Source organism: Odontesthes bonariensis, chromosome 10 (assembly GCF_027942865.1).
Source record: "Odontesthes bonariensis isolate fOdoBon6 chromosome 10, fOdoBon6.hap1, whole genome shotgun sequence".
NCBI lineage: Eukaryota > Metazoa > Chordata > Actinopteri > Atheriniformes > Atherinopsidae > Odontesthes > Odontesthes bonariensis.
The window spans coordinates 10,546,730-10,563,052 of NC_134515.1; the positions used below are offsets into that span (position 1 = coordinate 10,546,730).

At 39.9% G+C, this 16,323-nt stretch overlaps 1 protein-coding gene across 1 annotated transcript in view; it reads left to right on the plus strand.

Moving 5' to 3' along the window:
• The window catches only part of ntsr1 (neurotensin receptor 1 (high affinity)), a 58,223-nt gene that overhangs the window by 24,288 nt on the left and 17,612 nt on the right, over positions 1–16,323 (plus strand). The window contains exon 2 of the mRNA XM_075476214.1: positions 5,825–6,026. Coding sequence (XP_075332329.1) covers positions 5,825–6,026 — 202 coding nt within the window. The remainder of the gene's footprint in view (positions 1–5,824; positions 6,027–16,323) is intronic.

The window sequence follows — 16,323 nt, forward strand, 5'->3', positions numbered from 1 at the left end:
GATCGGGTTCCTCGGATTAAGACCCTGAGATAACTCGGTTGAAAGTCACACTAAACGTGCTTGCACTGGAAAAAATGCCCCTCCAAAAATAAGTAAGAAAAACAACAAATACATGACGTTTTTGCTTGAAATAAGCAAAAAAATCTGCCAATGGAACTAGTGAAAATCGGCTTGTTAAGATTTCTTGAAATAAAATCTGATATTTGGGACTTTTGAGATAAAAGTGATCTTGAAATTAGCTTAAAAACCTCTTCAAATGTAAAAAAAAAGCTTGTTTCATATGAAATCCGACTCAAAACAATTTGTTTTCAAGACTTTTTCATTTAATAAGATATTCAAGATGTATTGTCTTCAAACAAGTCCCTATATCTGGCTGAAATAGTACTTGTTAAGCAGTTGTGTCTTATATTAAGTGTAATGAGATATTTGGACTAGAAATGAGACAAATATACTTGGTAAGACTTTGATTTTTTCCAGTGTGTAGATGCTGAAGCACATGGTTAATTAGACTTTGCGTTCTGCGCATGCTCAAGATTTTTCCCCGGGGTCGTGACCCGGAAGTCGAAGGAGACGATATTACTGTTGTTGTCGCCGTCAGAAAGAAACAAACAACGCGATGGAGAATCCTCCGTTGTGCATCGCATTTGTGAAACAAGCAGCTCATCACAGACCAAATGTAGAGGGACGTAGCTTCATCTTGCTCTTCGTTCTCCATCTTTCTCGAATACCGGAGTTTGTTGTTGTTGTTGGTGGTGAAGAGGTCAACAGGAAGTGGCTCTATTAGCAATAGTAGAAATGGGTACAGCGCCACCTATCATACAGGGATATGACATGCTTTGTGCCTCTGATCCGATTCATTCACCGCCATATATTCAAGGATAATTACCCTTGGTCAAATAAGGAGCAAGATCCAACTATAGCTATAATCGAATTAATCTCATCATGTAGACCCACTGAGTGATGACCAGCTAGGTGAGGACGCTGCTGGAGAAACTCCACCAAGGCTATGGGCCCTTCTACATCAGCTCCAGGGTCCTGAAGTCATGGTAATCCTAAGTGTTTCAATATGTTTCTTGAGGACATTGAACCTTTCAAAAGGAGTCCAAATGCCTCTAATTTATCACTCAGGAGTTAGAAGAAACTTGTTGCCTTGTTGGTCTTTTTACACTAAACGCCAGGAGCATGACACAACACTTGTTGGAGATTCTTTCAGATTTCGGTCTGGCTCTAAAAAACTGTCTACGATTCTGAAATCACTTGAAAAGACATGTAGTGTATGAGACAAAGATCTGTAAGTGAGAGCTGCTTTATTTGGAAATTCGGCTATACTCAGTGGGGTTACATGGCACTGAAAGGATCGGATAATTGAGTAAATTACATTAAGAATGAGTTGAGCAATGGTAATTATCCTTGGATATATGGCGGTGAATGAATCGAATCAGAGGCACAAAGCATGTCATACCCAAGATGAAGCTACGTCCCTCTACATTTGGTCTGTGATGAGCTGCTTGTTGCACAAACGCGATGCACAACGGAGCATTCTCCATCGCGTTGTTTGTTTCTTTCTGACGGCGAATACGACAGTAATATCGTCTCTTCCGACTTCCGGGTCACGACCCCGGGAAAAAATCTCAAGCATGCACAGAACGCAAAGTCTAATTTATCACGTGCTTCACTCGTCTGCAAACATGTCTAATTTGGCTTTCAACCGAATTATCTCGGGGTCTTAATCCGATTGCGAGTAACTCGATTTGATCTAAATTTCTTGTCAGATTAAGACCTGTGTCTACATGCACTTAATTATTGTAATTTAGCCAATTATCCAATCCTTTCAGTGCCATGTAACCCCACTGACTGATATACACTTTTTACAAAAAGATGCAAAAAGATGAAACTTTGGAGCATGTGCCTAGCCCCATTTGCATCTTATTGAACATACTGGAGTGATTGAACCCACAATTATATTATTTAGATGTATTAGTCTGGCTTTAAGGCTTCAAGTTTGAACGATTTCAGTCAGGCTAACATGTCTTTTCAGAAGTCCTGTTTAGGTCAGACCAAAAGCAAGTGTTTTTTTCTGGTGTCATGGAAACATGCCACCTGAGAGACAGAAGGTTGTGGACAAGCTGTTGACTTCCCATCTCACACCCTCCTTGGCACTATTCAGAAAATCTCCAACAACAGCTCACATTTACGCAACAGGTGAAAACACAATTGCCCTTCAAATCTGTAAATCCTTTTTAATAATGATGAAAAGGGCCTGTTGTTTAAGTTGAAATATAATGGTATTCTCACGAGTGTGGGAAGCCATCAGAGAAGATTGACCACCCACTTTCACACCCCACAGATGGAAGAACAACAAAGAGTAATAAATCTCTTGTGTCTGAGAGATGGAATAGAAAAACGGCTCTTCAACACGCAGCAAGAGGCTTTCATTGCACACAGTTGCCTGGCAGCAGGCAATGAAAGGGAAATCAAGGTCTTTGTAGGCCAACAACATTTATTTTAGGTCTTTTTTTTATCTAAAACTCAGATTTTTCTTAGTTATTTTAAGACACATACACACTGAAAAAAACAACTCATAAGATTTACTTAAAAAACCCTTTGTAAGTATTTGCACTCAAATGATTTAAGTAAGATTGAATGCTGCAATATCAAGTACATTTTATTTATCATAAAACACAACAGTTTTGAAGATATTAAGTAACATTTACTTAATTGCATCTAAGTTTTAAGTTATATTTATTTAAAAAAAAACTTAAGTAAAGTCTACTTGTTTTTCATAGGCAGCAACATCATTTTACTAAAAATTTTAAGTAAATTTTATATATCTGTAGTATTTGCTGTTATGAAGTAACTTAGTAGATTTTAACGATACACTTTCAGAGTAAAGTTTATGTAGTATTTCGAGGTTTATGTACATACAACTATTAAACATTTAAATTGTATGAGGAAACCTAAGTAAAACTTACTCCTCCCCCATAATTCATGTATTACGTTAATAAAATGTTTAATTTTACTTAAGAAGCTCTAGTTCTTACTGAATCTTAAAAATACAAGGTAGAAATTATGACAGTTATTCTAATAGTTTACTTCACCAAAAAGTAACTTTTTTCAGTGCACAGGGGAAACATAACCAACTTGTTTTCTCTGCATCTCATCTTTCCCCCCTCCAACAACTCTTACCTAATATCTCAACTCCCTCGAACTTTCCCAGTCCCAATTATTCACATTTCCCACTTTTCTTGGCTGGTTTTCTTCCCACTCGCGCTGAGAAGCCGGGGTTCACCTTTCTGCGTTTCCTCTGCTCTCCTTTTCAGCGTTAATCCCTGAGTGGCAGGAGAGAGAACCTCACAAGTCCGCCAGCCAGTTCATTAAGACCATTAACATTTTTCATTCATGATTATCCTCTTGAAAAACAAGCACCGTGTCTGTGTGAACATGTCATAAAGCTATTAGGGAGAAATGACTCGAAAGCTTTAACTGGAGCCCGGGTATCTAAAACTCAAATCAAATGAGTACCTTCACACCCATGAACACTTTAATCATACTGGCAGCTCCACAGTAGTTACAGGAAGAAGTCAGATGTCATAACTTTTGTCTGGCAGCACCTCCTCTGTGTACTTTTCATCCCTCTCACTCACTAATCTTCACTTCTCGCTCTCTCTGTCATGTTCCCTCAGTCACAGCGGCAGAACAGAGCCGAGTGAATTATTCGAGCAAACTTTCCCGTCCTAATTTTTATCAAAGTTGACACTCGTAAAGTGTTATTTCATCGAGTCTTTTTTGGAGTGATTAACAAAGAAAGTTTTGAATTATTCAAAGAAGAACAAAACAAAAAAAAAGGCTTTCATCATTCCTGTGCCAGTGAAAACAAAGTAAGATTAACTGCACACATATTTCACCGTGTTAATGCGGTTTGAAGCCGTCAGTGGTGTTCAAATGGGACAGTGCTGCATTACAACAAGAAAACTGAGTGGCTGCACTGCAGAGAGGCAAAGAAGTTGCCATACTGATGAAGAAAATGGCTCCACTCAAACACAGAGGGCTTCATTTCTAAATGCACAAATGTTAGTCTCTTTGTAAACCAGGAGGCTATGATTAAATTCTGCCTTCTCGTGCTTTTGACCCGTTGTTTGTTTGTTTGTTTGTCATTTTGTTGTGCACTCTTCTGCATTTACTTTAGTATCAGCACTACAGTTATGATGTGAAAATTAAAAAAATGTCGGAGTCGGAGATCACCAAAAAAAAACAAACAAACATAAAAACTAACATAAAGATATAAATTAACTTTGGATTTTTTTTTCTAAAAATTCCTAAAGATATCTTTATATATTAAAATATTTCGATATTCAATTCAATTCAATTCAATCCATTCAGTTTTATTCATGTAGCGCCAAATTACAACAAATGTCATCTCAAAGAACTTCAATGATACAGTCCAATTCAAGCCAATTGGAGTTTAATTCATTGTAATCATAATCCAATTAATTAAATTCAAAATGAATCCAATTCGTTCATATAGAGCCAATTCAAAAACAATTTCCCAGCTAAGGAAACCAACAGATTGCACAGAAACTTGTCTTCAGTCCAATCTCCCGTCCTGAGCGTGCCTGAGGCGACTGTGGAGAGGAACGACTCCCTTTGAACAGGAAGAAACCTCTGGCAGAACCAGACTCAGGAAGGGTGGCCATCCGCCTCCACCAGCTGGGGTTTGAGAAGACAGAAAAGAGGGAAAAACCCACTGTAACACCATTCAAAGGATACCTGTTGGAACAGGGAAACACGAGTTAATGACCACAATAATGTCACATGTACATAATATCATTTGAGAAATTAAACGGGGGAAAAAGAGAGGAAAGTGAGGAAAGTTGTGACAGATGAGCTCCCCCAGCAGGCTGGGCCTATAGCAGCTTAACTATGGGATGTTTCAGGATCACCTGAGCCACCCCTAACTATAAGCTTTATCAGAAAGGAAAGTTTTAAGCCTGGTCTTAAAAGTGGAAAGGGTGTCTGCTTCCCCGACATTTACTGGCAGCTTATTCCACAAGAGAGGGGCCTGATAACTGAAGGCTCTGCCTCCCATTCTACTTTTAGGGGCCTGATAACTGAAGGCTCTGCCTCCCATTCTACTTTTAGGGGCCTGATAACTGAAGGCTCTGCCTCCCATTCTACTTTTAGGGGCCTGATAACTGAAGGCTCTGCCTCCCAATCTACTTTTAGGGGCCTGATAACTGAAGGCTCTGCCTCCCATTCTGCTTTTAGGGGCCTGATAACTGAAGGCTCTGCCTCCCATTCTGCTTTTAGGGGTCTGATAACTGAAGGCTCTGCCTCCCATTCTGCTTTTAGGGGCCTGATAACTGAAGGCTCTGCCTCCCATTCTGCTTTTAGGGGCCTGATAACTGAAGGCTCTGCCTCCCATTCTACTTTTAGAAACTCTGGGAACCTCAAGTAAACCTGCAGTTTGGGAGCAAAGTGCTCTCTTGGTCATTAAGAGCTTTATTTGTGAGGAGAAGAATCTTAAATTCTATTCTGAATTTAACAGGGAGCCAATGAAGAGAAGCTAAAACTGGAGAAATATGATCTCTGCTGTTAGATCTCATCAGAACTCTGGCTGCAGCACTTTGGATCAACTGACGGCTTTTTTTCTGAGAATGTGTGGGACAGCCCAATAATGAAGAATTACAGTAGTCCAGTCTTGACGTAAAAAATGCACGGTGCAGTTTTTCTGCATCACTCTGAGACAATAAGTTCCTGATTTTGGCAATCTGTATTTTAGCTCTACATCTAACAAACATGAATATTCATGTCTCCTTCTCAACAGGTAAATGCTTTCCTGTCCTTTGTGGTACCCATGGTGGCCATTTCTGTGCTGAATGGGGTCATAGCCAATCAGCTACTGCGGATGTTCCGAGAGGCTGAGCAAGATAACCGTGTCTGCATCACCGGAGGAATTCCCACTATGCTGAATATCACGGTGGAATCCAACCGTGCTCAGTCGCTTCGCCATGGAGTTCTTGTTCTCCGTAAGTGCAAACCACCCACACGAGTTCACACAGACACAGTAGCATCAACACATATGAGCAGTGGTTCGATATTAAACGGCACATATTTTCAATGCATGAACATGTGAAAAACATTGCAGCAACGTCCCTGAATGAGTGGAAGCCTTGAGTGTTTTTTCCTTGAAACGAGACGGTACCACCGGAGGCTAACAAGACACGCTGACATCTGTAACACACTCCTCATGTCCCGTTATTTCTGCTTTCGATATGAGGGGATTCAAATCACTATCTTCAATCAAGAGTAGGGCTGGGCAACGATTAACATTTTTAATCTAATTAATCACATGATTTCCCTGATTAATCACGATTAATCACATTTGTACGCAAAATCCAAAAATGGATCCAAAAGTAGTGTATAGCCTTTAGCATTTAGTTTTATTTTAAATGTGCTGCCATATGAATGAAAGTGCCATAACATTTGTTGTGCAAACACACTTTTAATATCAGCATCTTTCTGTAGTTTTTATGTAGAAGCCTCGCTCCACTGTCTGTTTCCTTGAATGACTTGCTGCTATCAGTTGTGTGTTTTGCCTTTAAGTGATATTTTAGACTGGAACTACTACGCTGAGAAGACAATTCAACTTGGCAGTGTTTACAGATGACTTTGTTTCTGTCGACTCCGCCGTCTGGAAGGACTTTAAAATGAAAATGGCCGAGTAAAAGTTCCGTACCCTTCTCCATGTTTGGTGGATCCGCCGATTACTTTCTTTTCCGGTTCCGCAGCAAACAGCAGCAGACTTTTACAAAATAAAAGCCTGTGAGCAACAGACTTTTACAGAATAAAATAAATTTAATAAAAAAATAAATAATAATAATAATAATAATAATAATAAAAAACACTAAAATAAAATATTCATCGGCGTTAAATAATTAGCGAGTTAACGCGATAATAACGAGTTAACTCGCCCAGCCCTAATCAAGAGCAACTTTTTTGTGATTCGGCCTTAAATATCAGAGAGCCGTTCCTTAAAATTCATAAAGTCCCTGCTTCCATGCACATTTGCTCTACAGCACCTCTAAAGTGTGTTTTCAGCTCTCAGCTTCTCCGTTGGATGTTTCCCGTTTGCCTGTTTCAGCCTGACTCCTCACACTCATTCTTCTGCGCATTTACAGACCTTCTGCTGTGAAAAGAAATCTCAGCCATTAAAGTGCTGGGAGGAGGAAATAATGTCCCTCACTTCTTCCGTCTGAACAATTCTCACTCCAAGATTAACTCAAAAGTTGGCAGCTCTGCTTGACACGTTCCTTTATCCAACAGAGAATACGCCTCTCGTTGGCCAAGTTGCTGCTCTTAGAGAATTAGCCAAGGATCATGTGATCCACAACACACTGAAAGGGGAGCTGTCCATATTCACTTGAACATCTTTTGGTGGTCAGGACGACTCCAACGTTTGTTATATTTGACAAAAGTCCAGATATTGGTCCATAATATTCTTTGCAGAAGCAAATGAATAATAGCAGAAAGTATTAAATTGAGAATAAATGTTTTCTACTAACATCTAATAATGTATGCTGTAGTGGCATAAACACTGAGCTCACCTAATTATTTAAATAGATTAAAAAATTAGACAGCAGATAGTCAGAAAATAATGTAAACATTATAACTAATAGTAAGTAAGCTAGTAAGTTTTATTTTTGTGTTGTTTTAATCTGTATCTTTCACCATGAGGCTGAGGAATAACCCAGTGTGTTGTCACCAGCTTGGGTAGCTTTATCTGCTGTGCTTGACTGTGGTGGGTGGATTATTTTTCCTGTGGCATCTCAGGTGTGAATTCCAACAGTCTATCAGTGAAAGATAAGACACACACACAAACACACACAGTCTGTACTCGTGAGCTGGAAACCGAAAGAGAAAAACAAAACCGCAGTGAAGATTCACACTGAGAGTGAATTAATGAACTCACACAGATGACGAGCCTTCCATTTGACAACATTAGCACACAGCTAATGTGTTGAGAAATGCAACACTTTGTTCCCCACCTGCATGTCAATGAAACGTTTGCTCCCAGAGCTATAATGAATATTGCAGCTACCAATATGTCACATCACCAATGGCAACGCCCACTGGTGTATGCGGAGTCCTGTTAGCTGCTGTTAGCTATGAAGTTCAGATGTGCAACGATGGATCAACATATAATGATGCTGTCCAATTTATTTAATTAGGTTAATTTTATTAACACTTTTTTTTAGATTTATCAGATATGAAAATAATACTGGAAAATGGTCATTGCTACACTACACTAATGCTAAGCTTTTAAAAATGTAAATGAGAGAAGAGACAGACGAATCTATTTTCTAAAGTACACACGATCAATGAAATGACATGCCTTTAATTTTCAGTGTATATTGTTGCAGAACATTGCCTTTATGTTAACTGAATGCTCTCTTTGTTGTCATGCTGACTGAAAATGAGCTTTTACCAGCAGCGTTTCTCCTTATGGTTTGGGGAGATTTAACCAGATGAAGCCATCTGGAAACACTCTGTAGTGTATTCACAGTTCACAACATTCTTCTGGGCTGTGAGTTATTACAGGCTGTTGGCTTTGCTGAGCTCACTCACTGTTCTGCACTAAGAAACAAAATGTTTATCGACTACACACCATAAACCCTAACTTTTCTGTTCCCCCCCACAAAGAAACGGATTCTGACACTACATTGTTTCAGAGATGAACAAGAATACTTATGACACATTTTTATATGCCTTTACTGGAAGATAGAGATTTCCAGCTGATGAGCAGTGTTTTGTATTCAACAGAAAAAGCCCTGGAAGTTCTGCCCAAATAGTTTTATTACCCATGAGACCAGAGAAATCTTCCACTTTGTATTTCTGTAGTTTAATTCTGAACCTTTGAGTGACTTTGGGGAATTTTTCATTGCCGAGTTCAGTCAGAACATAAATTCAATGAAAACCTGTTACATACTAAATGCCCTTTTACAACTGAAACAAAATGTGTCGTAATACCACACTGACTGTAGCACCATGTGCAGGTGGTCATGCTGTGTGATTTTCAGGATGAGGGAACAGCAAAAGAAAGAAAAAGTCTTATCTTTGTTCAGATCCCGTGATAACCGCTAAGTGATCTGTGATTGATGTCTCAGACATTTCATTAAATATTTACACCAAAAGTATTAAAGATTTTGCTGTTCTCACCTGTGCTATCAATCCTAGAAGGACGTTCAAGATCAGCTGGATCAAGAGGAATCTATCTGCCAGATGGGCCCAGTTTTGCTGATATTCCCAGTTTAGAGCAGCAGTTGCTACGAGCCGTCACAATGAGGAATGTTGGGAACTAGCGACGATCAATCGGTTTGACAATATCAGGCGATTTAGGATTTACTAAGGGACTTTATATTCCACTGTGAGTACCTTTCTACAGCAGATGACTCTTAGCTGTAATGTGTCGTATTGTCTTAGTTCACCAGTCATGAAAGTGGACTGAGATGTTGACATTTCGACCTCCAAATATTTCTCTCTCAGTTCCTCATTAACTTCATTAGACCTGCACTTTTCATGTTTGTGCCATCAGTACATTTTAAACAGCTCACAGTTCTAAACACATCATCAGACTTTATTAGGGAAGCTCTCTGAAAATCAAAAATCAAGCCTTCATTTTTTTTTTATTTCCACGGTGAGTCATGATTTTAAGAAAAAGTCGCACATTTCAACAGTGCTCTTTCATTTGGTTTAGTACCAGCTGTATGTTTCCCACGAACTAGTTTGCTCACACCTGTGACAGATTCTCCTACAAGATGCTGGGTGCACAATTAGCCTGTTAGGCTACTTAAAGGGGAAGCTCTGTTTTTTTTTTAAACCTGGACCTTATTTCTGGCCTAAAATACCTTCATCTACTCACCGATAACAGTTTGGTGAAAGTCGGCGTCCTTCAGAAGGTATTTGGATCACTGGAGATCGGCGTATAGCCACATGATGGGAGAGAACAGGACAGAGACAATACAGCCTCTAAATAAGGCATTATCTGTCTTTATTTCACCAATACTTTAAGACCAATGAATGAATGAACGCGTACTGTTGCACTGTTAGCTCAGAGCTGCCGTGTTGTTGCTATCCGAGCTATCGGGGGGGCTTATGGGGGCTTCCGTCACCACGTCTACTGGGATGACGTCATCGCTGCGCGCCGCTGCAGCACAGCTGTAGCACAGCTGCAGCTCAGCTCATTCACTCCGATAAGGACGTCCATCGTACTCAAAGTTGTCGTGCACGTTACTGTCCAAATTTGTGGAAATCTCTCCATGACTTATTATCGTCCAGTTCCATAAACACTGATTTCTGGTCTTTTCAAAACATCCAAGTAGGTGTAATCCTCAAAGATAAAAAAAAAAAAAACAGAGTTCTTGGTAAATAACCTCATCATCGTCACTAAATATTATATTCACAAGTATCGATATGCCAAATCCCCACCTTCATGGCTTGCATTACAAAATGATATATTCTTGTTACAAAAATGTCTGAAACATATAAATAATCCCCATGCAGATAAATTATACACACTCATACCAAATCTTAACCTGTCCTAACCCCTTATAACTGTTAAGAATGGACTTAACTTTTCTTTTCTACTTGCTTTTTATAATTTATTATCCCTTTTTTTTATCTTGTGCATCTAAGATCTTTCAATGTTAATTTTTCTATAAGAGATAGCCCACACTAGAATAATTTATTTTCTTTCTATTTGTACTATATGAGGAGGTGTGAATATGTTAAAAAACAAAAACTGTTCATTTTTTAGTCATTGTTCTGTCAATGTGACATGTTTAAATAAATAAATAAATAAATTTAAAAAAGTTGTCATGCACATTGTCAAAATCTGCTAAATATCCTGCCATTTTGCACAAAACTAGCAGCAGCAAACTCCATGTGAAGTTAGCCGACTGTCACAGAGCACAAAGTGAATGAGCTGTGCTGCAGCGGCGCGTAATAAGATTACATAATAAATGCCAGTGTACTTTAAAATGAAGCATATACTTTTAAGATTCACGCACATATTCAGTGTTGCTCAAAGATACATTTATTGGTTTATTAAAGTATCAATAGTCTTGCTTTTATCCTTTAAATCCTCCAGAACCCCCTGGAAGGACATCTGGTAGTAGCCTTTTATTTATACTTCAAAGGAAAAGAAAAACTTACAGTGAGACATGTTTTTATTGTGTTTGTGTTTGGAACAGCCTTCCTGAAAACCTGAGGGCAGCAGACATAGTACTGCCTCTGATGTTTCCACAGTTCTTTTTAGTTGTTTTTTTTAGTTACAACACGGTAATATATTGCTTAGCGTCAGTAAGTAAAGTTTACATGATCACAAAACGTAACAGTCAAATCGATTTAAAAGACTTTAATTAACTGTGTTGAACTTGGACAGTAAGTCTGTTGTTCTGACCCCGGAGAAGAGGATGGACGGATATCCTCTTATTTTCATGCTTGAGGGTGAAGTTGTGCAACATGTTCCATGGTGGTGCACCATTCAATATGCTGCAATGATCTAATAAACCTAACGCAATGAAAAGATGGTCAAAACCTATAAAATGTGAAAACACAAGATGAAGTTGTATGCAAGCTCTCTGTTTCTGCAAGAATAAAAGAACAATTCTCAGTTGTTCTCTTCATGCAGTCATTTAACACTGACTGAAGCAGCTTTCTACGCTTTGTGTCCCATGTGGAGCAAATACCTGCATGCTGTTGCTGAGTAAGACACATGTACTGTCACAAAGGCCAGTGCATTTCTGCCAGTCCTGTCATAACAAGATGAGTCATGAAATGGTCGAATGTCGTTTTATGGTTTCTTCTGTGATGAATATTTTTGCTTTATGAGGTTTGCAAATCACTGCTTTCTGTTTGTAATTATGTTGTACAAAGCGTCCCAACTTTTCGGGAATCCGGCTTGCATTTTAAACACTAAAACTGTAATAATACATTAAACTGTAAAACTGAAGAAAACACAATAAATCTTTCTGGGCTGAAGACATATAAGTTTATTAAAAGTCAGTTTCCAGGCAAGGTTTTTGGCTTGCCACATCAGATTATGCACCGTTATCTTCTTTGTTTACATGGCAGTGGTATTCCCCTCTTCCCTTCCCCAACCTCTGTTTAATTACAGAAGCATCAGGTGTGTGAGTGTTGGGCTTCAGCTGCTGCTAATCTAATTACCACTGTAATAAAGACCGGTCTCCGAGTCCATCAGTCATTACTTACCCAATCCCCTTGGGCCCGGTTCCCACCTGCTTCCACAAACGTGAAACCTCGGCACCCTCGGAGCAGTCACCTGTTAATGTTGAACTCAAGATATTCAAGCTGGGCCTTACTCAGATCTAACTGGATTTAACCCATCCAGGTTGGCACCTGTTGACACACACATGCACAGGGTCACACACTCAGAGACAGATGCCAACCTGGAGCGGTGGGCAGCCATTAAGCGACCGGGGAGCATGGGGGGTACGGTGCCTTGCTCAAGGGCACCTCAGCCGTGACAAGGAGGTGGACTGACACCCCTCCAGCTATCAGTTCCACCAATCTTTTTTGAGTGGCGAGAGTGGGAATCGAACCGACAACCTTCCAGTTATTGGACGACCGACTCTAACCAAAGGACCTCCTGAACCTCTCAGTCCTGCAGCCTCTCACTGCAGCTGCTCCTCTGTCCTGCCAGGATGCTGTGGAGAGGATGTTTATTGTTCTCTAAAACAGAATATAGGGATCCTCGTCGCCAAAAAAGCGAAAAAGAGAATCTTGACACATACCGCCTGCCGTAGTTCAACAAGTTGCTACGCACATTTGAAAACGCGAGGCGCTAGAGAGCAAATTCATTCGACTTTGCAAAATAAAATTGCACCACTAGATGGGGGAATAAATTACAGTGTCTCTTTAAAGTTTTTTGTTTTTTTTTCAAACTAACAAAACAGAACATATACCTGTTTTTAATTTATATTTGTGGCATATTGCACGTAGACTGAACTTCCCACGAGTCCTTACAACTTGCTCTCCTTTTCATATATAGCAGCATAAACTGCAAGCAGTCACAATTGACTGATAGATGTGCAAAGGCTGGAATGGGTTATTTTGGCACATTGACTTGAGCCAAATGAACTTGGAAAAACCGACTCCTGGATCTAACTCTATGAATATGTGAAGTGCTAATATACGTGAAACTACAGCAACACAGAACACTGGAAAGACGTTAGAGATGAGATGATTTGTTCAAGCATTCGACAAAGTCTTTGCACAGACTGGCAGCGCTTTTAAAGGCAGAATGCCTTTGTTAGAATATGAGCAAACATGTCATATTTGAGCAAAGCAGTGTGCCATGTAAACAAATACCAAGTGGACTCGTCAAAGGCCTGTGTTATGATGATGATGATGTGTAGTTAGATTTGTGGGGAGGTACAGACTGCTGGGAAAGGTACGTCGGAGGCTGCTGGGTAGGGAGCACTGGAGACCATGTCAGTCTGACGTCTGAGCATAAGCTGTAAACTCCTTACCTCTGCAGGTTGGTGGTGGAAAAAGGACCGAGAAGTAGTGAGTAGGTACATGTAATGTTCTGGCTCATCCTTAGAAGGGTCATGGTTAAGATGTAGCTGTGACAGAGAAGGCTGGGTTGCCATGGTTTTCAAATTGCTGTTCCTGAGTGTAATGACCGAATAAGAGGTTGGGACAGAGAGCTAAGGACTGAGTTGCTGTTCTGAAAATCCTTTTGAGACTTTAAATGAATTGAGATTCACGTATGGCAGTGACGTTTTGAATTATTGCACATGTTAATGTATGCAGAACCCATGCTGCTCGGGCCTCTCCCACTGCTTTCACCTCACATTGCATTTGTGTGGTTAAGTATTCCTCTAACTTTATCTGCTGATGTTCTTTGATATGTCTAAGTAGCGGAAAGACCAGCAAATGCCCTTTTTGAGATGCGTTGACATTTCATTAAACATAGCTTCAGCTGTCCTTCACCATCTGTAGAGTAATTGTCTTCAAATACAACGGAGGGGGTGGAAACTGCTGAATGTGGGCATGATGTTAACAGTCAAAATGTACTGATAATATCCCTTTGTTCAGATATAACAAGACACTCATCTCTCACCATCTGTGGAGGCTGATTCCATCCAAACTGGGTGTCACTTTTGTTCTTTAATTCAAACTTCTACATGACATCCCTTTGTCATAATGCCTTTCAGGTCTTAAACTGATCCGGGAAAGGGCCGGTGTGGCTGCAGGTTTTTGTTCCAACCCTGCAGCAGCACAGCTGACTTGTTTCCTTCAATCAACTGAGCTGCCTGCACTGAAGGTCTTAACCATAGACATAATATACGTAGACGCCTCATGGCGTGCTGGAACGTAACAGCGTCGCCGCCATATTGGATGGAGCTCCTCACTCTAGGCAAGCACAAGAATCAATTGGAGTCGACGGAGAGCCAGCAACTATGCTCGTATGTTGTGCAGTTTACAGTTGCAATAACCGGCGTAGTATTGATACCAGATTGCGTGGGATTACCTTTCACAAGTAAGATTAAACAATAATTTTGGTTATTTTACCATATATAATATTATGTCATCGTAATTAAGGTTACTTACGTGTAACGTTATTACAGCGGGGACTGGTACTCTCTCTCATTATCTCTTGCTGGGTTTTTTTTTTCTTCATATTTTGAGGGTTTCCCAGTGATACAGGCTTGAGGAGGCAATGGGAAGTTGCTATAAGACAGGAGGGTTTTGTTGCAACTGAGTCGTCAAAGCTCTGTAGTGAGCACTTCAAGCCTGATGATTTTGACAGGACGGGTGAGATTGTCAGGCTTGGAGATTATGCTTGTGTCATTTGTGGTGTCTGTATTTCACAAAGTAAGGCTAAACCACATCGCAAAATGAACTACCCTGCATAATCCAAAGTCATTCAGCATGAAAGAATGGATTTTTAATGTGTGACAGCGTCCTGTATCATAACTAAATTTCCGCCATTTGTAACAAACCAAACCGTGTGAAAATCCGGTAAGAATTCGGGGAGTTATGATCATTGTAGTTGGGGATAAACACCTTCCTCAGTCGAAATAAATGCAATGTGGGGGCATTGGAGACCCATCCAAGATGGCGGCCGCGCTGATACGTCAGCTTCTATAGGCAGCGTAGGTCTATGAGGCGTCTACGTATATTATGTCTATGGTCTAAATGAAACAAGTCAGCTGTGCTGCTGCAGGGTTGGAACAAAAACCTGCAGCCACACCGGCCCTTTCACGGTTCAGTTTGAGACCACTGAATTAAAGTCTCCTGCCATGGTGATTTCAAGGCTGCGCCTGGGAGGCAGCTGATTTTTTTTATTTGCTAAACCACGTTTAGCAGACATCTCACTCTTTAGAGGTCAGTGTCAGAGAATAGAAGGCCATTTAAAGCATGCCATGAATATATTGATTTTTCATTAATCTTTCTTTAAAGTTCATTCTTAACTTAACTAGTAGGGGATGTATGTAAAATATATCAGAGCACTCAATCATTGGGTAAATTAGGTACAGATTAGAATTACATTTGTGTCAACTGTAGGTTCTGTGCCAATAAAATAACGATTATACTAAATATACATAGAAATACCATTTCCCCCTCCCGTTTCTAACATGCTTTTTTCCCATTTGAGCGAAATCATTCTTCTCACGTGCTGAAATGTCCTTGTGCAAGACACGAAGCCCACATGGTCCCTCGATTATGCTTGTCAATGTGTGTTTGTACTGTAGAGATAAAAGAGAACACATATATAATGGGAAGTGCTGTGTGAGTCTTTAAGGTTAAGGTTAAATACTATGTTTGTAATGGTTTAGTGGGAAAACGAGCTGTGTAATTTATTGAATGAACCTTGAACATTTTCACTTAAAGAGTGAATACAAATAGGTGTTAAATCCCATGTTGTGCTAATCATTGTCACATTAGGGTGGATTCTGCTCTTTCTTTTTGTCGGTGAATAAGGCAGAGTTGCAGTCTTCACAGCCTCGCTGAGATGGCAGCACCTTGGGGAGTTGTGCACTCACTAAAGTCTTACTCGGTTTTACACTTATTAGAATTATTGAGCGGACCAAAAGCACAGCAGGGATTTCAAACAAGTGCTGAATGAAAGACTGGATGCTAATTTGGACATCAGTACGGTCACTTGTGTCCATTCATCAATGACGATTTGGAAAATGTATTGCATGCAGTGGCGAATGCAGTTGTGATGAAATTGCATTGACAGATGGAATAAGAAAGATGATGCTTAGGTTGAAGTCAATCAAATCAATCAAA